The sequence below is a fragment of the Elephas maximus genome, chromosome 11 (genome assembly GCF_024166365.1).
Source record: "Elephas maximus indicus isolate mEleMax1 chromosome 11, mEleMax1 primary haplotype, whole genome shotgun sequence".
In the NCBI taxonomy this organism is placed as follows: domain Eukaryota; kingdom Metazoa; phylum Chordata; class Mammalia; order Proboscidea; family Elephantidae; genus Elephas; species Elephas maximus.
The window spans coordinates 77,944,603-77,970,480 of record NC_064829.1 but is presented as its reverse complement, the minus strand read 5'-3'; the positions used below and the strand labels follow the sequence as shown (position 1 = coordinate 77,970,480).

Below are 25,878 nucleotides of genomic sequence, written 5' to 3'. Positions count from 1 at the left end.
CTGAAACGGTTATTACGTACTGGTTGCCAAAGGACAGTTTTCCTATCCCATCATTCCTTGTGCATGTGTTAGATACTACAGTAAGGAAAATCTTTCCTTTTTTCCGTTTTCATTAATTTATTTAGACTAATATGGACTTAGGATTTTTTTTGTTTGTTTACTTCATTAGTTATAATCTGTTGCTATCTTTATTTTGATGTTCAAATTTTCTCTGATTTCGCTGAGGAGAGCCCCTTCATGATGACCCTTGTGTCCTTTTAACGTGTTTCATTAATCTTTAAGCACTTCTTTCTTCTGACTCAGCAAGATGCTCCCGATGTTCTCAGCCCCAGCCCTGAAATCACATGTTTTTCCAAAGGGCCCTGATTCCTTTTTGTGGAGACTGGTGGTTAGAAACCAAGATGTGGGTTCTAGGTATGCTTGCTGTTCCTGGGTTGAGATTGCTTCTCTGCCCTCTCAGTGGATGGAGCTATTAAATGTTGGTGTATGTCTTTGTGTGTATTTTAGATAGATAGTTGACTCTTTTTAGTTATAATACACATCATTTTCATATTTGATGTGATTATTACATATGTTTTCATCTTTTAATGTATTCGTCATGAATCGTTTTGAGTATTGACTTCACCAGACGGTAAATACTTAGTGTCAGAGAAGCAATGCCATTTTAACTGTATTCATAATTTACATAATTGTTAAGAATTTGTAATGTAATTAGGGTCCATTTTCCTGATTACATTGTAGCATTTGTTATTTGTTATAAATCAAAATTCTTTTTTCTTCTTGAAAAATTTAATTCCCTGTTGTTCTTCTTGTAATGTAATTTTCATTTTACTTCTAGTTACTTTTCAGTCACAGCTAATGGGTATATGAGCAGTATGAAAGTAGGACTAAAACTTTTTTTTTTAATTAATGTTCTACTTTACTGCATCCTTGAGAACTGTTTTCGAATTAATTAGAGCTTTCTGGGATATAATTAATTTGTTTTCCTTGAAAATTTATTTTTAATGGCACCTAGTGATTTGAAGAGTTTTCTTTGTTTGCATACTGTCCTTCTCAGTTCTCCCTGGCATTTCTGCAGATGATCTGACAGCTCCAGCATGACCCGAGGGCAGGACGGATAAAGATACAGACATCTTCAGACAGAGCTTAAACTGGGCTGATTTTCCTACTGTGCCAGAAGACAGCCTTATTAACTACTGATGGCATGGAGCAGAGCCTAGTGTGTGCATGCAAGACTCCATTGCTCTGGCTCTTGTGCCATTAGTCGCCTGTGGAAAGCTTGAGTTTGACCATCTTCTGTGCATATGCTGGGCTTTGCTCTATTGCCACAAGAGAAGCTCTGTTGATACTATGTTGTTGCTACTGGGAAGCTTGGCATGGAGATTCAGGCTTTATGCTTAGTTAAAATAAATAAATAAATAATGGTTATGTAATATGTACATATTCCAGATCATTTGGGTTTTTTTTCAAGAAGTTAAAAATACTTTGAATAAATTAATGTTTTAGAGGAAATTATTTTTTTCTAGTAATAAACACAGGTGGTTAAAAAAGCTAATATAGCTTACAATGAAATTTATTACCCCTCTTCGTTAACAGGAACAGTTTTATCTCTTTTTGATTTTAATTCTTTAAGTAGTTGTCTTCCTATCTCTGACAAACATGTTAGTAACACTGTGCTTGTTTATGTACTGCGTTGATCCATAAGGACTTAGCTCATTTATACACTGTCCTAATGGTGTTGTTCTGTCACCATTTGTAGTTTCTCCACTGGTCACCCCTGCTGTTTCTGGTCCCATTTCCCTTGGATCATCTCTTGCATCTCCCTTCCACTCTTTGGAAGATGAGTAAGATGTGGTTATGATGTTCCTATCCTTTTCCTTCTCCATTTTTACTGCCAGTGTTTGCCAGTTTTACCTTTTGCTTTGCAGGAATTGATTACATTTACATTCTCATTGGCATTACATTATAGCATATTTGGATTGTTTTTTTCTTTCACAGAAGGATTGTTCCTCTTTCTTAGTATCCTGTCTTTCTTCTTGAATCTCTGATAATTCCAGTTGGAGAGCTTTTCATTTGTATGTTTTAGTAGTTTTCTTCAGTACTCAAATTATTTCTGTTTATTTTTGGGTCATTTTTAATCAACTTCTGTTGATACTCAGATATATATCTGTTTTAGTTAGCTAGTGGTGCAGTAACACAAATACTACAGCGGGTGGCTATAAAGAACAGAAATTTATTTTCTCACAGTTCTGGAATATGAAAGTCCAAGTAGCGTCCCAACTATATTGATTCCTTCCTTGTTGGCATCCCTGGGCGTTCCTTGGTGTCCTTTGGCTTGTAAATGATCCTTACGTGACATCTGTTTTCCCGTGTGTGTGTGTGTGTGTGTGTGTGTGTGTGTTTAGGGAGGGAGAGGTGTCTGTGTCTATATTGCTCTTTTTATAACTCAGGAATACTTAGGTTTAGGATTCACCTTACACTCGTATGACTCATTAACAACAAAAGAAAAATCCTATTTCCAAACAGGTCACATCCACATTTACAAGGGCTACGGATTCAGCACGTACTTTGGGGAAGTGGGTACACGATTGAATAATCATACCCTATTCCTAGAAATCTAGTTTAAAGAAATAAAAACTTAATTACAAAAGGAGAGATACACAGTATCCTTTAGTGTTTTTCCGATACTCAGATGCACAAAAGCAAGTACACACTCCAACACATGCACACACCTACGTAAATAAAAGTTAGTACACATACACGTTTACATATGTAGAGGTGTTTGAACTATTGCTTTACAAAACTTGGATAATTTCATATGCATCTCTGCACCTTGATCTTTTCCCCCCAATAATACTGAGTGAAAGTCTGTCAAAATCTACTGGTATAACTGATACATTTAAAAAAATAACTGTGTAGTATTCCACTTATTCAGTTACTCCTGTTTTGATGGATTGATGGGTGTTCCTAATTTTCAGCCTCTATAATCCATTAGGGACACCCAGGTGGTGTAGTGGTTATGAGCTACAGCTGCTAATCAAAATGTCGGCAGTTCAGATCCACCAGGAGCTCCTTGGAAACCCTATGGGGCAATTCTGCCCTGTCTTCTAGGGTCACTATGAGTTGGAATCGACTCAACGGCAGTGGGTTTGGTTTGGTTTAGTTTTATAATCAATTAGGAGCCCTGATGGTGCAGTGGTTAAAGTGTCTGGCTGCTAAGTGAAACGTTGACAGTTCGAACCAGCTGGCTGCTCCACGGGAGAAGGATGTGGCAGTCTGCTTCCATAAAGATTTACAGCCTCACAAACCCTATGGGGCAGTTCTACTCTGTCCTATAGGGTTGCTTTGAGTTGGAATCAACTTGACGATGGTGAGTTTGGTTTGGTTTTGGTTGTAATTGGTTAAACATGTGTGTATCTCTCCTTTTGTAATTAAGTTTTTATTTCTTTAAACTAGATTTCTAGGAATAGGGTATAAATATCCCTCATTTTAATAGGTCCTCTCAGTTTGCTTTGCACAAGACTATACAACTCACATATCTATTAGCAGTTCAGTTGTAATATCTTTTTTATTAATGTTGTCTTGACTTATCAAAATAAAGCTTAATAAAATTTAAGATATATAGATATTACTAGAATCACACCATAGGTCCTCAAGTTCTAAATCCTGAGTGAACCTTTTCTTGAGTTTGGATCTATTCTAGTTGTCTTGTGAAGCCACTGGAGGGTTTAAAGGCACAGAAGTGACTTGATCTGAGTTAGTGTTTAAGAAGATCCCTTTGGCTGCTTTGCAGTGGGAATTATAGTGGAATGAGTAGAGGCAGGGGGATCTGATAGGAGTCTAGGGCGGAGTCCAGGCAGGGAGGGATTGTGGCTTAGGTAAGAGTCCTGGCACAAGATGGACAGAAGTGGGTAGATAAGGAATGTATATTTTGGAGGTCAAGCCAATAAGACTTGTTGATGGATTGGATTTCGGCAGTGAGGAAAAGTGAGAAATGAGGAATAACCTCTGTGATTCTGGCTTGAACATGATTATAGATCGTGGTATCATTTCCTGGCCTGGGGAAGCCAAGGGAGAAACAGATGTGTGAGCAAAACCAAGGGTTCAAACTTCAGTGGAACTGCAATCTTTAGTGGATATACCGTGATTGGTTATATGAACTTGGGGGTGAGAGCTGGAGAGACAAATGAATGAGTCAACAGCTTGTAATAATAACAATGCGCTAGTTATACCCCAGATATTGTTCTAACGAGTCCATGTATATGAACCGCTTAATCCTCTTAACAACCCTGTAAGGTAGGTACTGCTATTGTCCTCATTTTGTATATGAGGAAACAAGCACAGGTTAAATGACTTGCCCACGAACAACCTGATATCAACGGTTGGAGCTGAGAGTCACTCTGAGGCCGTCTGCTCCCATTGTCCCCACTCTTAGTTGCTGAGTGTGCTGATGGCATTTCGAGTCGTGTGACTGGATAAAACATTTAGGGAGCGAGAAGAGCTCACACCTAGGACTGAGCCTTGGGATACTTTAGTATGGAGGCATGCGGCAGAGAAGGAGGAGGACGTGGTCACAGAATGGGAGGCTGTGGAGGTAAAAGGCATGGAGAAGATTGAGCAGAAGCTGTCGGTGAGGTAAAAGAAAAACCATCATGCATTCCAGAAGAAGTGCTTAACTCCGCAGAGGAGAGAGTGGTTGGCGGTGGGAATTCTGTTGAGAGGTGCAGTGAGATCAAGATGGGTAAAGTGACCACACAGAGGTTAATGATGGGCTTCTTCTGAGTAGTTGTACTGGAAAGGAACAGAAGGGCTCCAAAGAGTTTACTGACAGTGAGGAAGCAGCGCTGGAGAGGATGGACCGTGCAGTGTTTCCGGCTCTGAATGGCAGCAGAGCAGTGTGACAGCTGGAGGGTGACATAAGGGAGGGCTTTTCCCCGTTAAGTGAGGGATTATAAGACATGTTGGTTTGCTTATGGGACTGTGCTAATAGAGACCTTTCCCAGTTTACATAATTTCCTTTCATCTAGGGAATTAAAAACAAAAACAAAAAAATCCTAGGCCCCTTTTCAGGTAGAGGCGGACCCTGCTTCCAGTATAACAGAGTGTATTAGCTCTACATTGATGGCAGGTAGGCTACCAGCTGCCATTTGATGGTAGGAGATGAGGGAGATTCCATCTGATAGCAACACTGAGGGAAAGGATGGGATGTTAAAGGTGGGAAGAAAGAAGAGATATGTAGTAGATCTTTCTGATAATTGGAAAGTGGATTTGTTTCTAAAATGCAGTAGTATTTTCAGATTATATTGGGTGACTCTCTGAGATTTAAAGAGACAGTAGTCAGAATGATTGTGTGGTCTGACAGAAAAGTTCAGCTACCCTGATGAAGCATAGAGTAAGGAGAGTGTGGGAGTTTAACAAGGGATGGGTTTATTTATTCCTATGTGCTTATACCAGAGAGAAAAAGCAGAATTAGGTCAACACGTCAAAAATGGGGAGCTTTCAAAAACATTTTTCCTTTTGTCATTTTAAAATTTGTTTATTAGTAAACTCTTAAATGAAACAGGACCTATCATCACAATTCTTGATGTAGCCCTTTTAAAGTTAACAACACAGGAAAACAGCCCAGATAGAACTTGCTAATGTACTCATCATTGAAATATAACTAATTCAGCATTATATCAGTTGGAAATTATGGTAATTCTTGCAGGCACCTAGCTGAAATTTATCTCTTAGGAAATTATTTATTGATTGCTGAAATTAATAGTATAATACAGTTATACTTGGTGAAAGGGTAAGAGAGGGGACTGCTGTTATAGGCTTATTGGAATTTTATCTTTGTGTAGAGGGTTCTTAAGCACATACTGGGATCATTTTGACAGCTGAGCTTGAATTACTGAATCGAATTAAAGCTATCAAAACTATTTCTTTAAAAAAAAGTTGCTAGTAAATTATTTTACCTTATTTAAAGAACATTAAAATCTTGATACTTTAGAGCAAAAACCAGTTTTTAAAGAGTGCAGAAGGGCCATGTAATACTTAACCTTGTAGCCAACTTAAAAATACATATGCGGTTACTGTTAAAAGTGTTTGAAAGATTTATGTGTTGTTTATGACATTTTGACCTGTGGTAGAGAAGAAAAGAAGCAAGGTAGAGAGGGAGTGTTTTTTTTTTTTTTTTTTTTTCAATTGTGCTTTAAGTGAAACTTTACAAATCAAATCAGTCTCTCAGAAAAATTTGTGTACACCTTGCTATATTCTCCTAACTGCTTTCCCCCTAATGAGACAGTACATGTAGAGAGGGAGTTTTGGCCCCTCCCCCCCAAAAAAGGACATTTGGTGATGCTTTTATCTATTATTTCAGTGCTAATTTAATATATATAATTCTTGTAGGAAAGGAAATCATGACAGAATTGTTAAATTTCAAAACAATTTTTTTTGTATGGGCTGAAAAAGTGTTGAGTAAACTTTAATTTTGTCAAATACAAGATTACTGATAAAAAAAATAAAAATATTTAAACTTTGCATAAAATAAAAAATTGGCTGCTGTTGATCATACATGCCCCAGAAAAGGGATGTATTTCCTGGTGTAGTCTGCAAAGTGAGCCATTTTATCAGGTTAGCAGAATACTGGGCTTCCTCAAGATAGTATTAATATAGAAAATATTGCCCTATATTTATATAAAATTATAGTGTGTCCACTGATAGAATATCATGTGCAGTTTGGATTTGGTGTACATCAAAAAAAAGATGTGGTGAAACCGAGACCAAACAAAGGCAGCTAAAGTGTTCAGAGGGCTTGTAATGAAAGGAGCAGGCCAGTAGAGCTAGTCTTTGGGAATGTGCCAGGACGGAGTAAGTATATCACTTACGACTTTTCTGTATAGATAGGCTGAGAAGAGTCATGATCACAGTTTAACATTATGGACTGAATATGAACTTGTTCATCACATTTGAATGCCTTGACCTTTACCGATACGGGGAAGACTGGGGAATGAACAGGTAGGCATGCAAGCTGGAACCTAGGGGAAGAGATGTAGACTGAAAACATACGTGTGAAGTCATTTACGTATACAGGAAGTCCCTGACTTTTGGTATATCTGAGTTACGATAAACCGTACTTAAGACTTTTTTCTGTACTTCTTATCGTTGGTAATATATACTACATACAGTGTTGCAGTGCATAATTTGCTGATGTTATCCTTCTCAGATTTCACTGACAGACGTTCAGTGTTATGATTTACTGCTCAAAATAATGCCATATTGCAAGCAATAATGGAAAACTGAAAGGAAAAAAAAGAGGTATTTTACTTATGTCAGAACCTTCTTATGATAGACTCATTGGAATGGAACCTCATCGTAAGTCGAGGACTACCTGTAGGTGGTCTTTAAAGCCATGTTACTAGACTATGAGGGAGGGCCAGCTACGTCAAATCTTGCAGAGGAAAGAGGTAAATGGAGACCAGCAACGTTTCTGTTAGTTGGCAACATGGAGGTTGCTGAAGAGCAGTTTTAGTAGGATGGAGAGGGCAGGCAGAGGCAAGATGGGAGTGAGGAGAATAACTTGCCTGTGAGGGAACGAGGACTGCCAGTATTCCCAGCCTGCTCAGTGAGCTTTGTTTTGAAGTAGACCATGCTTTTCCATGTTCTATATGTTGTGTCAACTATTCCTTGAGGTTTTTTGTTTCTTTTCAGAAAATTATTCTGTGGTGAAGTGTTTGAAGTATTCATGGAGGGCTTAGTGTGGAGATATTGTAGAATAATAAACTGTCCAAATCACCATCAAGTGTTTTGTATGTATGGTATCATCAGTTTGTGTTTAGCTGTTGCGCCATCACGTCATCTGCAACTCACGGCAACCTTGTGTATAACAGAACAAAATGTCGCCTGATCCTGTGTCGTCTTCATGGTTGTTTATTGGTATGTTTGAATCCACTGTTGTGACTATTGTGTCAGTCCATCTCATTAAAGGTTTCGCTCGTTTTTACTATTAGTTACTTAGGATTCCAAAATTAGATTGTCTTTCCCTTTTGTATTTCTGAGGTCTTACTGTTTTTTCTGCCTGAATGTTTTTTTATGATAAATGATTTTTGTTAGATAGTTAATATGGTTGACATTCTGGGTATACATACTCACTTAAGTATGTATAGTCGTACATACTGAAGAAGATACTGAGTGCAAAGAAAAGCCAGCCTCAGCTTTTAAAAACATGGATTATTTATATAATAATCAAGCCATATAAAGAATAATTTTACCTGTATTTACAATCAACTTGAATTATTTTCTAATACATTTTTTTAACTTTTACGAATAGGTTTTGAATTAGTGAAACTATTCTCTTGTTCATATCAGAATTAGTTTAGCTTCTTAAATCTTTATAGACTGAATAACAATATAACTTACAGGCAGAGAAAAAAAATCTTATTCTAAAACTTTATTAAGTAGATGTAATTATAAAGTTATGTCTCATTATCTTTTGGTATCTTTATTTTCTAATTTTTTATATTCGTAAGAGAAAAAAATTTCAAATGCATAAAAAAATTATTAATTGAAGGGTAAATGTGATTGGGTTAATTAGATTCATCACTGATAATTATACATATTTGTAGAGTAATTACTGGAGTTCTATCATACTTATGTCTCTAGTTTTCTCTTATTTTGAAAATACTTAAAATTGAAGAAAAAGATGAATTTTAAAAGATAGTGTGTTTGTAACACATTTTCTTCCAGCAGATGGTGTAACCGTCTGCTGCAGCAAGCCATTATAAAGAATCTACAGATCAAGAGCTCTTGAAGAGCTGTAAATGCCTTTTGTTTTTTCTGTTTATAAGATTTATACCATTTATATTCCTTCACCTATTTTTTAAAATGATGTTTTATAGTTTTTGTGGTGAAAGTTTACACATCAAATTAGGTTCCCATTTGACAGTTTCTGTACAGATTGTTCACTGACATTAGTTACATTTTTCACAGTGTGGCTACATTCTTTTTAATTGCATTCTTAATCTGTTTCCAGTGCTCTAGTTTCCCCTCCCATTTTTCTTCTTACCTTTGCTTTAGAGTAGTTGTTGGCCTTTGGTCTTATGTAGATGATTTTTTAATGAAGCGTCTTACTCACAAGTAATATCCTTTATTTTGTGTGCCAGTCTCTTATTTCTTGAAAAGGTAACCTGAAGGGATAATTTTGTTCAAGGTTAAACAATATTTCAGGGCCATAGTGTCAGGAAGTTCTCTAGTCTCAACTGGTCCAGTAAGTCTGGACATTTTAAGAATGTGAGTTATGATTCATGTTTTTCCCCTAATCTTTCAGGGGCCATCTATTATTGTGGCCCTGATTGGAGCTGTCGGTAGTGGTAGCCGGGCACCATCTAGTTCTTCTGGTCTCAGGGTAGATGAGGCCAAGGCTCATGTCTTAGCTATTTGTGTGAAACCTTTGTGAGTTTAGCACTGTGGCAGTAACTCAAATGGGAAGCAATTATATAGACACAATTTCACAAAAATATTTTGAAAATTTTATATAATCTGTACAATAAAATATTTTAAATTTGTTCTGGGCATCATTATGAAATATATTTAGGAAAGTAGTTTTGTACTACTTTGGTGATTTTTTAAATTGATTTGTTGAGTTGTGTTACATAGTTGGAGTTAAGATAGTAACCTTAGCAGAACCATTCATAATTCTCATCTTGGTTGTTAATTCCTTCCCTGAATTATCATAATGAGGCCTTTACTTTGTGGTGTTTAAGCAACTACTGTGAATCTCTTTGTATATTTTACATGTTCTGTACATCTAAGAATGATATATGTGGCATAAAACAATGTTAGAATTGGCTCTGTGGTTTTGGAGAAATTGCTTCACCCTAGAGAATTAAATAAGGTAATGCATCAAAGGACCACAATGCATGAGACATATGCCATGGTTAGTAAATGAGAACCATATGATCTGTTCCCTGGTGCCCCCCCCCCCCATTAACCCGCTTCTTCCAGACCTCTAAATTTAAAATAACAATGACATTCATGTGGTGGCTGTTTACTAAATAGTCTCATTTCCAAAGAAAATTGCTTTATGAAGCACAAGGTCACAGTGTTGGATAGATTTATTAGAACACAGCAGCAAAAACAAAAAAACTATACATAAAATGTTTAATATTGAATTAAGAAGTTTAATTATGATAATACCTTCAAAAATAAGTGTCAATGGCAATACCCTTGTTAATGTAATTTTACTTCTAATTTCTGAATTACTTTATAGTCCTGAATATGGAGTTTTAATTTCCATATTCATTTGGTATAGGGAGGGTTGAGAGTAGGGACACAAAGTTTAGATTTAAAGGTAAACTTGAGTATTTTTTTGAACATACCTTTCTTGCTGGCAGTTATTCCTTTTCTTGTTGGCATTATTTCCTATCTTTTAGTTTCCTTTGATGTGTTATATGTGTGTGAACATTTTGTTTCCTTTGGCAGTTTTAATCCAATGGGAAGTAAAGTGGGAATCAGATTTCAACATGGATATTGATGAGCCTTTTTATTTTATCTGGCATACTGCTAGGTACAGAAAATAATTTTGAATGTAATTACTTGGATCACAGTATTTCAAATTATTTTAGTACTTACCGGTTTACTCTTCTGTGTGGTTTGAAAAATACTGTTTTTATTGTACTTGTGAATCAAGAACATAATTACTTGGTTAAAGCTGTACCATTTCATAGAAACATTTTAAACTAAATGGCTCCTCAAGAGAGAGAATAGATAGCCTTCTACCTTCAGGGGGTTTTTAGGTAGCAAAGACCAAGACTATTAAAAAATAGTTTGCCATAGGTCAGGCTGCTTGTAACTGTAGAAGGACAGAGGCAGAGTGAAAGGGGTATGGTAGTATTTAGGACTCATTGTTTCCATGGTTTCCTTCGGTGGGAATGTGGAGAGACGTCAATCTTTAATGAGAAGTTATGTCATGAATAGAGTGTCCATCTCTATTTCTCTCCCTCTTTTCCTACAGGGCCCCTGTGTCCACGATGAGGACTCTGGCATGTCACTTGTAGGAAAACCTGCCCTCCAGGCCCTTTTATACCATTGCCATTTTTATGAACATTTGAATCAGATGCTACAGCATTGTTTTCTAGGACGGTATACATTTGATTTGAATTGCTCTGCCTTTGATGGAACTTCAGAAGGCAGTGATTTAAATGGTAAGCACAATCAATTTGTGTTTTTGTTTTTACAAAATATAAACTTTTTTTTTATAATTTTTATTGTGCTTTAAGTGAAAGTTTACAAATCCAGTCAGTCTCTCACACAAAAACCCGTATACACCTTGCTACACACTCCCAATTACTCTCCCCCTAATGAGACAGCCTGCTCTCTCCCTCCACTCTCTCTTTTTGTGTCCATTTCTCCAGCTTCTAACCCCCTCCACCCTCTCATCTCCCCTCCAGGCAGGAGATGCCGGCATAGTCTCAAGTGTCCACCTGATCCAAGAAGCTCACTCCTCAAGAGCATCCCTCTCCAACCCATTGTCCAGTCTAATCCATGTCTGAAGAGTTGGCTTCGGGAATGGTTACTGTCCTGGGCCAACAGAAGGTCTGGGGGCCATGACTCTCGGGATCCTTCCAGTCTCAGTCAGACCATTAAGACCGGTCTTATGAGAATTTGGGGTCTGCATCCCACTGCTCTCCTGCTCCCTCAGGGGTTCTCTGTTGTGTTCCCTGTCAGGGCAGTCATCGGTTGTAGCCAGGCACCATCTAGTTCTTCTGGTCTCAGAATGATGTAGTCTCTGGTTCATGTGGCCCTGTCTGTCTTTTGGGCTTGTAATCACCTTGTGTCCTTGGTGTTCTTCATTCTCCTTTGATCCAGGTGGGTTGAGACCCATTGATGCATCTTAGATGGCTGCTTGCTAGTGTTTAAGACCCCAGACGCCACTCTTCAAAGTGGGATGCAGAATGTTTTCTTAATAGATTTTATTATGGCAGTTGACTTAGCTGTCCCCTGAAACCATGGTCCCCAGACCCCTGCCCCTGCTAGGCCAGCCTTTGAAGCATTCCGTTTATTCAGGAAACTTCTTTGCTTTTGGTTTAGTCCAGTTGTGCTGACCTCCCCTGTATTGTGTGCTGTCTTTCCCTTCACCTAAAGTAGTTCTTATCTACTATCTAATTAATGAGTGCCCCTCTCCCACCCCCCTCCCTCCCCCCTCTTGTAACCATGAAAGAATGTTTTCTTCTCAGTTTAAACTATTTCTCAAGTTCTTACAATAGTGGTCTTCTACAATATTTGTCCTTTTGCAACTGACTAATTTCACTCAGCATAATGCCTTCCAGGTTCCTCCATGTTATGAAATGTTTCACAGATTCCTCACTGTTCTTTATCAATGTGTAGTATTCCATTGTGTGAATATACCATAATTTATTTATCCACTCATCTGTTGATGGGCACCTTGGTTGCTTCCATCTTTTTGCTATTGTAAACAGTGCTGCAGTAAACGTGGGTGTGCACATACCTGTTCGTGTAAAGGCTCTTATTTCTCTAGGATATATTCCAAGGAGTGGGATTGCTGGATCTTACGGTAGTTCTATTTCTAGCTTTTGAAGGAAGCGCCAAATCGATTTCCAAAGTGGTTGTACCATTTGACATTCCCACCAGCAGTGTAGAAGTTGTCCAATCTCTCCACAGCTTCTCCAACATTTATTTTTTTGTGTTTTTTGGATTAATGCCAGCCTTATTGGAGTGAAATGAAATCTCATTGTAGTTTTGATCTGCATTTCTCTAATGGCTAATGATCGTGAACATTTCCTCATATATCTGTTAGCTCCCTGAATGTCTTCTTTAGTGAAGTGTCTATTCATATCTTTTGCCCATTTTTTAATTGGGTTATTTGTCTTTTTGTAGTTGAGTTTTTGCAGTATCATGTAGATTTTAGAGATGAGGTGCTGATCAGAAATGTCATAGCTAAAAACCTTTTCCCAGTCTGTAGGTAATCTTTTTACTCTTTTGGTGAAGTCCTTGGATGAGCATAGGTGTTTGATTTTTAGGAGCTCCCAGTTATCTAGTTTTTCTTCTACGTCCTTTTTAATGTTTTGTATACTGTTTATGCCATGTATTAGGGCTCCTAGCATTGTCCCTATGTTTTTTTTTCCCATGATCCTCATCATTTTAGATTTTATATTTAGGTCTTCGATCCATTTTGAGCTCGTTTTTGTGCATGGAGTGAGGTATGGGTCTTATTTCATTTTTTTGCAGATGGATATCCAGTTATGCCAGCACCATTTGTTAAAAAGACTGTGTTTTCCCCATTTAACTGTTTTGGGCCCTTTGTCAAATGTCAGCTGCTCATATGTGAATCGATTTATGTCTGGATTCTCAATTCTGTTCCATTGGTCTATGTATCTGTTGTTGTACAGGTACCAGGCTGTTTTGACTACTGTGGCAATATAATAGGTTCTAATATCAGGTGAAGTAAGGCCTCCCACTTTGTTCTTCTTTTTCAGTAATGCTTTACTTATCCGGGGGCCTCTTTCCCTTCCATGTGAAGTTGGTGATTTGTTTCTCCATCTCATTAAAGAGTGTTGTTGGGATTTGGATCAGAATTGGATTAAATGTATAGATCACTTTTGGTAGAATAGACATTTTTAAAATGTTAAGTCTTCGTATCCACGAGCAAGGTATGCTTTTCCACTTACGTAAGTCTTTTGGTTTCTTGCAGAAGTGTTTTGTAGTTTTCTTTGTGTAAACCTTTTACATCTCTGGTAAGATTTATTCCTAAGTGTTTTATCTTCTCGGGGGTACTGTAAATGGCATTGATTTGGTGATTTCCCCTTTGATGTTCTTTTTGTTGGTGTAGAGGAATCCACCTGATTTTTGTATGTTTGTCTTGTATCCTGATACTCTGCTGAACTCTTCTATTAGTTTCAGTAGTCGTCTTGAGGATTCCTTAGAGTTTTCTGTGTATAAGATCATGTCATCTGCAAAAAATATAAACTTTTTTAGTGGTTAACTTTATTGTTACAAAACACTTGGGAAATCATGAAAAGCATGCAGAAAAAACATCTCTAGTCCTACTAACCAGTGATTACTCTTCTTATGTTAGGATGTATTTTCTTCCAGTCTTCTTTCTCTGTAGTTTTGTCCCCAGGTTAGGAACTTCCAACAACTTGTACTTGCCCTTTAATGTTTTGTACATTTGCCCTCACTTTGAAAGAATTGAACCAACCCCTACTGGCAACAAACTCTTCATCACAGTCACCTTCAGTTGCCGCACATGCAGCTTTTAACTCATTGAAAAGTCTTCGAGCCTTTTCTTGCGCTGAAGTAACGCTAAATAAGAACCGTTTGCACCTGTTCCGACTTACTGAAAAATTCGACTTAAAGACACAGGAATGTATTCCATTCCTAACCCAGAGACTGTATTTTATGTAATCGTATTCATATCTTATGTACATTTCTGTGTTCCTTTCTTTCATTAAACATTGCCTAAGCATTTCTCTGTTATAAATTCTTTATGGGAAACATTTTTGACATATATTTATGTTTCATAAGTTATTTTATTCCCTGCAGGAAAGTTTCACACAGGTTTTTTTTTTTGGTTTGTTTTCATTCTCTATTAATGACTTAAACTTTTTTGGAAGGTTCATTCCTAAGCAAGCCACAATTTTTGTTTTTTTTTTCCCCCCCATCTCATGACGGAGATAATCTTCTAATTTGTTTTTGCTACTGTAGAGAAAAGCTGTTTAGTTTTGATATGTTACTCACTTACCAGAATATCTTGTTGAAATTTTATTTCTGTTTGTAGATTCTCTTGGATTTGCTAATTATAAGATGTTGTTAGTTGCCTTTGAGTTGATTACAACTCATTGCAATCCCATGTGTGCAGAGTACAACTGCTCCACAGGGTTTTCAAGGCTGTGACCTTTCAGAAGCTGATTGCCAGGCCTGTCTTCCAAAGTGCCTCTGGATGGGTTCAAACTGCCAACATTTCAGCTAGTAGTTGAGCGCTTAACTTTGCATCACCCAGGGATTCCTATAAGATCTTAACATGTATAAATAATAACAATTATGTCTCATAATAAATAATATTTTAATAATAATAAGTAGCTTGTATTTCTAAAGTAATTATTTAAAAGTAATTTAAAAAAATTTAACTTAAATTCATACTTATAGAAAAGGTGCAAAAATAGTGCAAAGATTCTTAGATATCCTTTACCCATATTTTCCAAATGTTAAGATTTTGCTATATTTGTACCTCCCCGTGTGTATATGTATATAGAAGTAAAATTTATTCATTTACTTATTTGTATGTATGTATATATGTGTGTCTTTTTTCTGGACTTCTTAAGAGTAAGTAGCAGACTTGAAGTCCCTTTGCCTGCAAATTCTTAAGTGTGAGTTTGCTAAAAACAAAGAATTCTCTTATATAACCACAGCATAACTATTAAAATCAGGTGATGAACTCTGAATCAATATTGCATTCCATAGACCTCATTGAGATTTTGTCCCAGTTGTCAGAATTGACTGGACAGCAGTGGGCTTGGTTTTGGTTTAAAATGTCCTCTATAAAAAAGGAAATCTGGTATCATGTATTACATTCAGCTGTCATGTCTTCCTAGTCTCTTTAATCTAGACAGTTTCTCAGTCCTTCTCTGTATTTCATGGCGTTGGCATTGTTGAATAGAATAGGCCAGTTACTTTGTAGAATGCCTCTCAATGTATGTACGATGGTTCCTCATGGTTAGGTTCAGACTGTGAACTTTTGGCAGGAACTCCACAGAAATGGTGCCAAGTTTTTCTCTGTGCATCGTATCAGGAGGTACATGCTGTTGACTAGTCCCATTCCTACAGTGTTATCTCGATTATTTGATTAAAGTGATTTCTATTAGCTGTAAAGTTACTACATTCCTTTCGTAATTTCAGAGTATGTTGTGTAGATATACTTAGACTCTTCAAGTGTTCATCCATTAGTTTTAGCACCTGTTGATGATTCTTGCCTCAATCAGTTATTATGTTGGTTGGCAGATGGTGATTTTCCTAATTTTTCATTTCTTCTACATTTATTAGTTAGCTTTCTACTGTAAAACAGAGCTTTCCTTTCTATGTCCTTCCTTCCCTTATTTATATTGGTGTGGGCTCGTGGACTCCTATTAAGTTATAATTCCTTTGTATTTCTATTTCTAGTTTTGCTCTGTTGGCTAGATCTACTGCACAGTGTTCAAGTCTAGAGAGTAGTAACAGGCATCTTTGTCTTCCTCCTGACTTTAAAAAGCTCTGATGTTCTTATGTTTACCATTAAGTAAGGTATTTACAGTATTTAAAAAAAAAAAAAAACCATTGCCATCGAGTCGATTTTGACTCATAGCAACTCCATAGGACAGGGAAGAGCTGCCCCCATAGGGTTTCAGAGGCTGTCATCTTTATGGAAGCTGACTGCAACATCTTTCTCCAGCAGAACTCTTAATCATTCTGCCACCAGGGTGCCACTGCCTTCTTAGGGGCAGGTTTTTGTCAGCCAGTTCAATTTCTTCTGTGTTAATGGGTGTCATGGATTAAATTAGGCCCCCGCAAAAATGTCTGTATCAACTTGGTCAGCACAAGTTTATTTGTCCTCTATTTTGTGATTTTAATTTTATGCTAAGAAAATTAGGATGGGATTGTAACATCACCCTTACTCAGGTCACCTCCCTGATCCAACGTGAAGGGAGTTTCCCTGGGGTGTGGCCTGCACCACCTTTTATCTCTCAAAAGATAAAAGGAAAGGGAAGTAAGGAGAGAGTTGGGGACCTCATACCACCAAGAAAGCAGCATCTGCAACAGAGGGTGTCCTTTGGACCCGGTGTGCCTGCAGTTGAGAAGCTCCTCGACCAGGGGGAGATTGAGGACAAGACCTTCCTCCAGAGCTGACAGAGAAAGAGAGAGTCTTTCCCTGGAGCCGATGCCCTGAATTTGGACTTTTAGCCTACTTTACTGTGAGGAAATAAAATTCTCTTTATTAAAGTCATCTGCTTGTAGTATTTCTGTTGTAGCAGTGCGAGATAACTAAGACATTGGGCTACCTTGGTTTTTCATATTTTGTGTCAATTTTTGAAATATATATGTAAAATAACCGTTTTATCTGGCTGTTCAAATGTAGCCATGCCTTCATTTATGATAGTTTATGGTCTTTTTCTTTTTGTAGAAAAATCATACATGTTAAAGGATTGTCTCTTTTAATAGTATTAAAAAAAAAAAGTCTTGGTTTTACTGTTTTGTGTGTTTGTTTTCATCATTTTCTGGTAATATATTTTATTCCTTCTAATTCCATCATTTCCCCTAGCATTTTAAGTTGAGAGCTATGTTCATTTACTGGAAATCATTATTTTCCCATAATTTGTATTTAAGCTATATTTTTTTTTAGAATATGCTTCCTGCATCTTATGAGTTTTGTTCCATAGTGTTTTTAGGGCTGTTTAGTTTGAAATAGTTTGTAATTTCCTTTTTTTTTTTTTGCCTAAGACTTATTTTAAAAGGTGTTGTTTAATTTCCAGATGATAAGCCCATTTACTTTGAAGAAAAGTGACTTTTTTTTATACTAACCCTAATACAGTTAATTGACTGCTATCTATATATTTTATAAAGTTTTGTAATTCACTTTTCTGTTCATTTTATGGAGGAATTAAGAGAAAAATGACATTTGGTGAAGTTTTGAACATTCTAAATAAATGTCCCTGTTAGGACAGTGACCCATTTGAGTGCTTGAATTTCTTGATCAGTCTTAGTCACGGTGTGGCCCCTGAACCCGCAACATTGCTATCTTCTGAGAGCTTGTTAGAAATGCAAAATTCATGCCTCTCACCCAGTTTAAGGAACTGGAATCTCTGGTGATAGAGCCCAAGAAACTGCTTTAAAAATAAGCTCTTTAAGATTCTTCTGCACATTAAAGTTTGAGAGCTGGCATTCTAGATGAATTGTTGGATTAAATTTAAGTGAAATCAACTACATTTGTACACACATATGTGTAAACTAATTAAGAATAATAAAATTGGGCAAGCCGTTTTCCTTAGTTTTTGATTGGTTTCATTTAATGTGTCTTTTTCTTCTAATTGTTTCAGAAGAGTGTTCATGTTAACAGTTTTCTTGTCATCACAGGTTCAGACGACTCATTCAAGTTCTGGAGGGCTCCATCTATATTGTCCACTCATGATCAAGATCCCAGCTCTCTCTCCACCTCGGAAACAATGGTACTTCAAGGAATGCATAAGTGCTTCATTTGAAATCTGAAAAGTTTGAATTTAGATAGTAGAGAGATCAGGCTGGATATGAAGTACAAGGTTATGAGGAAACAACTATGATTTACATGAAGTAGTGTCTGTACAGAGCTCTGCTAGGTATTTACTTAAATTATTTCATTTAATCTGCACATCAACAAGGTGGGTACCTTTTAGCCTCTGTGAGGAGGTCGCTCAGAAGTTAAGTCACTATGATCAATAGCTGTAAGTCACAGAGTTGAAATTTGAACTGGAATTGGACTCGCTCCACTATAACCACACCTATAGTCCTGAGTATATTCTTTTAGGTGAGAGATTTCAGCCTGCCTTCTCTCTGTTTTGATAGAATCTTAAGTACAAAAATTTCTATATGTTTATCGATAGTAGTAGAAAAGAGAACAGATCTTAGATGATTAAAAAGGCTTGATTACCCTGAAATTTTGCTTAAGGGCAGGGTAGTCTTGGAGAAGGTTGACCCATTCAAGTGACTCAAGTGTGGCAGTAATGATTTTAAATACATTTCTAAGTATTTGCGTCAGATTTAATCTGGTCTTGATTATCTGAAATACCTGGCATGCTGCTTGCCTGCCTTCCTTTTTCTTTGATTCTTTCATTGATAAGTTGCTTTGTTCCAAAAAGGTTGGAGACATTAAGTACTTATAAATAATGAACTGATTCTAGACTTCAGTAGTTTTACAAGCATACAAAATCATTTATTCTCAACTGGAAAATACTGCATTTAATTTTAGGGTTTTTGGAATAATTACTGTGTTGTAGGACAGGACCTGTTAGGAAGGTAACGGTTTGACACTCCTGCTTCCCTGAGCAAAAATAGACAGTAATGTGAGAATAGTAAATAATTATGCAGGCATTAATAAGGTTTACCTCCTACAGTTTTTCAAGAGACTGGTACTTTTGCTATAGTTTGGAGTCTTTTTTTTTTTTTTTTTAACTTAGAAGAGTTCGTCTTTAGTGCCAAATGACCTTTATTTAGACAAGTGTGATAATTATCTCAATTCCAGCAAATGTCTTGCTTTCTTTTCCAACCTAGAGATAGTATATATCTTTCTGTAATCAAGAGAAATAATAATATGATTAAGTACCAAAATGAGGTATAATAACTACCAATTTAGTTCACAAAAGGACAGCATCAGTGTGTACTAAAAAGTAGATCTTCTTGGGTTACCCTGTTTGTGAAAAGGGCTATAGGCAAATCTAGAAATCTTTGTACATTCTTCAGTTACTTAGTTATAGTAGGCACTCAGTAAATAGTAATTGCTCTAATTGACTTTTGAGTTATCTTACTTATTTTGTAGCTATCACTCAAGTTGTACTTATCCTATACAAGAAGACTTAAGTAAAAACAGCAGAAGGACATTGAACTTTTGTATTTCTCTACTTTATGATAAAGTTTAAATCTTACAGATTGTTGTTGTTAGGTGCTGTCATGTTGGTTTTGACTCATAGTGACCCTACAAACAACAAAATGGTGCCTGGTCCTGAGCCATCCGCATAATCATTGCTATGTTTGAACCCATGGTTGCAATCATTTGTGTCAATCCATCTCATTGAGGGTCTTCCGAATCTTCATTACTGACCCTCTGCTTTACCAAGTATGATGTCCACCTCTAGGGACTGGTCCCTCCCGATAACATGTCCAAAGTTTGTGAGGCAAAGTCTGGCCAGCCTAACTTCTAAGATGCGTTCTGGCTATACTTCTTCCAAGATAGATTTGTTCCTTCTTCTGGTGGTGCATGGTATATTCAGTGTTTTTCACCAACACCATAATTCAAATGTATCAATTCTTCAGTCTTCCTTATTTATTGTCCAGCTTTTACATGCATACAAGGCAAGCAATTGAAAATACCGTGGCTGGGATCAAGCACACTTTACAAAGTGACATCTTTGCTTTGTTAACGCTCTGAAGAGGTCGTTTATAGCAGATTCACTCGATATGTTATGCCATTTGATTTCTTAACTGTTGCTTCTGTGGGCTTTGAATGTGGATCCAAGTAAAATGAAATCCTTGACAACTTGAATATTTTTTCTATTGTTTATTGGTTCAGTTGTGAGGATTTTTGTTTTCTTTGTGTCGAAGTGTAATCCATACTGAAGGCTCTCTTTGATCTTCATCAGTAAGTGCGTCAAGTCGTCTTGCCTTTCAGCCAGCAAGGTTGAGTCTGCCTTCAATCCTGATGCTACATTCTTCTTCATATAGTCCAGCTTCTTGGATTATTTGCTTAGCATACAGATTGGATAAGTATGGTGGAATGTTACAACCCTGATGCATACCTTTCCTGATTTTAAACCACGCAGTATCCCCTTGTTCTGTTTGAACGACTGCCTTTTGGTCTATATACAGGTTCCTCATGAGCACAATTTAGTGTTCTGGAATTCCCATTTTTTGCAGTGTTATCCATAATTTCTTGTGATCCACACAGTGGAATGCCTTTGTGTAGTCAATAAAATACAGGTAAACATCTTTCTGATATTCTCTGCTTTCAGCCAAGATCTATTTGACATGAGCAGCGGTATACCTTGTTCTATGTCCTCTTCTGAATCCTGCTTGAATTTTTGGCAGTTCCCTGTCAGTGTACTGCCGCAACCATATTTGAATTGTCTTCAGCAAAATTTTACATTTGTGTGATGTTAATGATACTGTTCAATAATTTCTACATTCCATTGGATCATCTTTCTTTGGAATGGGCACGTATATGGATCGCCAGGTAGCTGCCTTCCACATTTCTTGGCATAGACAAGTGAGCACCTCGAATGTTGTATCTGTAGAAACATCTCAATTCCTGGAGCCTTGTATTTCACCAGTGCCTACGGCGCAGCTTGGATTTCTTTTGTCAGTACCATCGGTTCTTGATCATACGCTACCTCCTGAAATGATTGAACATCAACCACTTCTTTTTGGTACAGTGACTTTATGTATTCCTTCCGTCTTCTTTAGCTGCTTCCTGCGTCATTCAATATTTTGCCCCCAGAATCCTTCAGTATTGCAACCCAAGGCTTGATTTTTTCATCAGTGCTTTCAGCTTGAGAAATGCCATGTGTGTTCCTCCCTTTTGGTTTTCTGTCTCCAAGTCCTTGCACATTTCATTTTGGTACTTTACTTTGTCTCCTCGAGCTGCCCTTTGAAATTTTCTGTTTACCCTTTCGTTTCATCAGTTCCTCAGTTTGTTTTAGCTACTCTGTGTTCAAGAGCAAGTTTCATAGTCTCTTTTGACATCCATTTGTTCTTTTTCTTTCTTTTTAATGACCTTTTGCTTTCTTCATGTATGATGTCATCTCACAGCTCACCCGGTCTTCAGTCATTAGTGTCCAATGCATCAAATCTATTCTTGAGATGGTCTCTAAATTCAGGTGGGATATACTCAAGGTTGTATTTTGGCTCTCATGGACTTGTTTTAATTTTCTTCAGCTTCAACTTGAATTTGCATTTGAGCAATTGGTGGTCTGTTCTGCAGTAGGCTCCTGGCCTTGTTCTTACTGATGATATTGGGCTTCTCTGTCATCTCTTTCCACAGATATAGTCAGTTTGATTCCTGTGTATTCCACCTGGTGAGTTCCATGTGTATAGTTGCCATTTATGTTGTTGAAAAAGATATTTGTAATGAATAAGTTGTTGGTCTTGAGCATTCTGTCATGCGTCTCTGGCATTGTTTCTATCACCAAGGCCATGTTTTCCAGCTTTCACATTCCAATCACCAGTAATTATTGATGAATCTTGATTGCATGTTTGATCATTTTCAGACAGTAGAAGTTGGTAAAAATCTTAAATTTCTTCATTTTTGGCATGAGTGATTGGTGTGTAAATTTGAATAATAGTCATATTGACTGGTCTTCCTTGTCTGCCTCTCTCCCACTGCCATTGAGTCAATTATGACTCATAGCGACCCTATAGGACAGAGTAAAACTACCCTGAAGAGTTTCCAAGGCTGTAAATCTTTATGGAAGCACTTCTTTCTCCCACAGAGTGGTTGGATGTTCGAACAGCTGACCTTTCAGCTAGCAGCTCTTCGTTTAACCCTTGCACCACCAGGGCTCCTTCTGATCCTTCTTGTAGGCATATGGATATTACCCAGTCGCTGACAGTGTTGTATTTCAAGATAGATCTTGAAATGTTCTTTTTGACAATGAATGCAATGCCATTCTTCTTAAATTTGTCATTCCCAGTATAGTAGACCATAAAACCAAAAAGCAAACCCACTGCCGTCAAGTCGATTCCGACTCATAGTGATCCTATAGGACAGGGTAGAACTGCCCAACAGAGTTTCCAAGGAGCACCTGGTGGATTTGAACTGCCGACCTCTTGGTTAGCAGCTTTAGCACTTAACCACTGTGCCACCAGGGTTTCCATAATAGACCATATGACTGTCTAATTCCAAATGGCCAATACCAGTCCATTTTAGCTCAGTAAAGCCTAGGATATCAATCTTTAAGCATTCCATTTCAATTTTGAGAACCTCTGATTTTTCTTGATTGATATTTCATACATTACACAGTTCTGATTACTAATGTATGTTTGCAGCTGTTTCTTCTGATTTTGAGTCGTGATGTATCAGCAGATGAAGGTCCTGAAAGCTTTACTCCTGAAAGCTTTACTCCACGCACATCATTAAGGATGAATCTTCTCTGAGGAGTCAGCTATTCCCTGGTTTTATGTTGCTTGTCTTCCAACCTGAGGGGCTCATTTCCCTGCACTGTATCAGGCAGTGTTTTGCTGCTGTCCATAAGGTTTTTACTGGCCAATTTTTTTTTTTTTTAAATAGATTGCCAGGTCCCTCTTCCTAGTCTTTCTTAGTCCTGAAGCTCCACTAAAACCTGTCCACCATGGGTGACCCTGCTGGTATTTGAAATACTGATGGTATTGCTTCTAGCTTCATAGCAACACACAAGCCACCATAGTATGACAAACTGACAGAAGTTTGGGAAATATTTATTGTAATCATTATTAAAATTAAAGAACCTCTATGAATATAAAGATTTTTTTCACTTGGTTGTGTTCGAGTGTCATACAGACTTACAGAAATATATACCAATGCATTCTTTTAAATTTGTTTTTAAGAAGTCTGGTATATGGGCCTCTGTAAGATTTATTTCTTATAGTTCTCAAAAGAGAGTAGTGTTTTCTGTTAGAAGTTTTACAGTTAATTGCAGTCTTAGTCATCTAGTGCTTCTATAAAAGAAATACCACAAGTGGATGGCTTTAACAAAGAGAAACTTATTCTCTCACAGTCTAGTAGGCTACAAATCCAAATTCAGGGTGTTAGCTCCGGGGAAAGGCTTGCTCTCTCTGTTGGCTCTGGAGGAAGTTCCTTGGTATTAGTCTTCTCTGGGACTAGGAGCTTCTCTGCACAGGAACCCCGGGTCCAGAGAATGCACTGCGCTCCCTGTCCTGCTTTCTTGGTGGTATGAGGTCCACCTATCTCTCTGCTCACTTCTTTCTTTTATATCTCAAAAGAGATTGCTTCAAGACACAGTCCAATCTTGTAGATTGAGTTCTGCCTCATTAGAATAGCTGCCGCCTATCCCACCTCATTAACATTATAGAGGTAATATTTACAACACACAGGAAAATTATATCAGATGACAAAATGGTGGACAGTCACACAATACTGAAAATCATGGCCTAGCCAAATGATACACATATTTTTGGGGGATAGAATTCAATCCATGACAGTTAATTTTTTTCTTTTGGATTCCAAACCTAAGAGTTTGTTTCCACCAAGTTGGTGATTTTTATTCACAAAAATAGTTTAATCCCCCAGTTCCACTAGATGTCATGTTTACCTTACCATGACAGAGACGATGTGTATCTTGACCCAACAGAAAAAAATCTGGAGAGTTTATTTACTTATTTTTTTAATAGCTGTTCTTGTCATTTTATAAAAGTGAGATCATACACTGTTTGTCCCTTTGTGATTGACTTATTTCACTCACCATAATGTCCTCTAGGTTCATTTATGTTCCAAGGTGTTTTGGAAACTCATTTTTGTGTTTGGCTGCATAGTTTTCTATTGTATATATACTACATTTTGTTTATCCATTCTTCTATTGATGGGCACTTAGATTGTTTCCTTCTTTTGGCTATTGTCAGTAGTGCTGCAATGAACGTAGGCATGCATGTGTATGTTCATGTCTCTTCTACTAGATGTTTTGGGACACAATTCAGTCTGTAACAGTCTCCTATAGTTGATTTTTTTAAAGAAGCTCATTACTCATGGGTGATGCTATTTATCTTTTGAGCCAGTCTGTTATTTAGCTAAAAGGTGACTTCAAGGAATAATTTTGGTTGAAGGTATAAGAGTATCTCAGGGTGATAGTCTCAGGGAATCTTCTAGTCTCAACCAGCCCAGTAAGTCTGAACTCAGTGCAGTAAGAATGTGAGTTGTGTTTCACATTTTTCTCCTGTTCTATCAGGATTCATCTGTTGTGACCCTGATGAGAACATTCAGTAGTGGTAGCTGGGCACCATCTAGTTCTTCTGGTTTCAGGGTAGATTAGGCCATGGTTCATGTGTACTGTTAGTCCTGTAGACTAGTTTCTTCTCCGAGTCTTTGGTTTCCTTCTTTGTCTTTTGTTCTGGATGAGTAGAGACTAATAGTTGTATCTTAGATGGCTGCTCCTAAGCTTTCAAGACCCCAGATACTAGCCACTACAGTGGAATATAGAACACACACTTTGTGAACTATATTATGCCAGTTAATTGAGTTGCTCTACGAGACCATGTTCCTAAGCCTTCAAACTCAGAAAACCAATCTCTTGAGGTATTTGGTTATGTCTAAGAAGTATCCGTAACTGTGTCCCCTATGTGGTTTATTTTATATATATGGATATACGTGCATGCACACATATACCTGTATGTACACATGCCAATAGAGATACCTATCTGTGCACGCATATGTACCCATATATTCACACTCATACACATACATGCCTTTATACCTATTTGTATAACCACACACATTTATTTTGGTTGTTGGGAATTTATTCTTTCAGTATTTCTTTAAACCTAAGTTGGCAGTACCCAAACCAGTAGTACTTTTTCAAGAATAAAAAAGTGCTGAAGTTACAAATTGAGATACAAATCTTGCTAATCAGCCTATCTGGTTACTTATATCATCATTTAGTTTATCTCCCAGAATTGAGAAAAGACAGTCTGTTTGTTGATTTTTTCCCCCCATCTTTTCTTTCTAAGCAAAGTACTCTCTTTTGATTTGGGTCATATCATCCAATGTACTGTTGCTGGGTCGTTACCCATTCTGTGCTGTTAATGTCACATTAGAGACTTTAATGGTATTTTCTAATGAATATGAGTTTGGTTTGTTTGGCAAGCTTCATAAGAATTGGGACCTATATGTTTTGTAAATTACAGATAGAATAACATGTGTCATTGCCACCTGGTGGCATTGTCCTTGTAAGTGCCTCTTTATAGGTCAGCCTCCTCACTTAGCGTTCTACTCCTCTGGGGTAGGAAGAGTCAGGCATTAGTCATTCCTTCTTTCTGAAATCACATTTTTACTCCTCAACGTATCAAAACCGGATAGGTATTTATGCCTGGGGCATACCACTGTGCAGCAATGGCTTCATCAACAAAATTTGGTCTTTTCTCTTGCTCTTAAGCAAGGATGTCTGTCTGTATTTTTAA

The 25,878-nt window shown here is 37.3% G+C and overlaps 1 protein-coding gene across 5 annotated transcripts in view; it reads left to right on the top strand.

Annotated features, from left to right (window-relative positions):
* RTTN (rotatin) overlaps positions 1-25,878 on the top strand; it is a 206,373-nt gene that overhangs the window by 120,594 nt on the left and 59,901 nt on the right. For all 5 annotated transcript variants that reach the window (XM_049899910.1, XM_049899909.1, XM_049899908.1 and 2 more), the window contains 2 exons: positions 10,994-11,183; positions 18,103-18,194. In XM_049899910.1, coding sequence (XP_049755867.1) covers positions 10,994-11,183; positions 18,103-18,194 — 282 coding nt within the window. The remainder of the gene's footprint in view (positions 1-10,993; positions 11,184-18,102; positions 18,195-25,878) is intronic.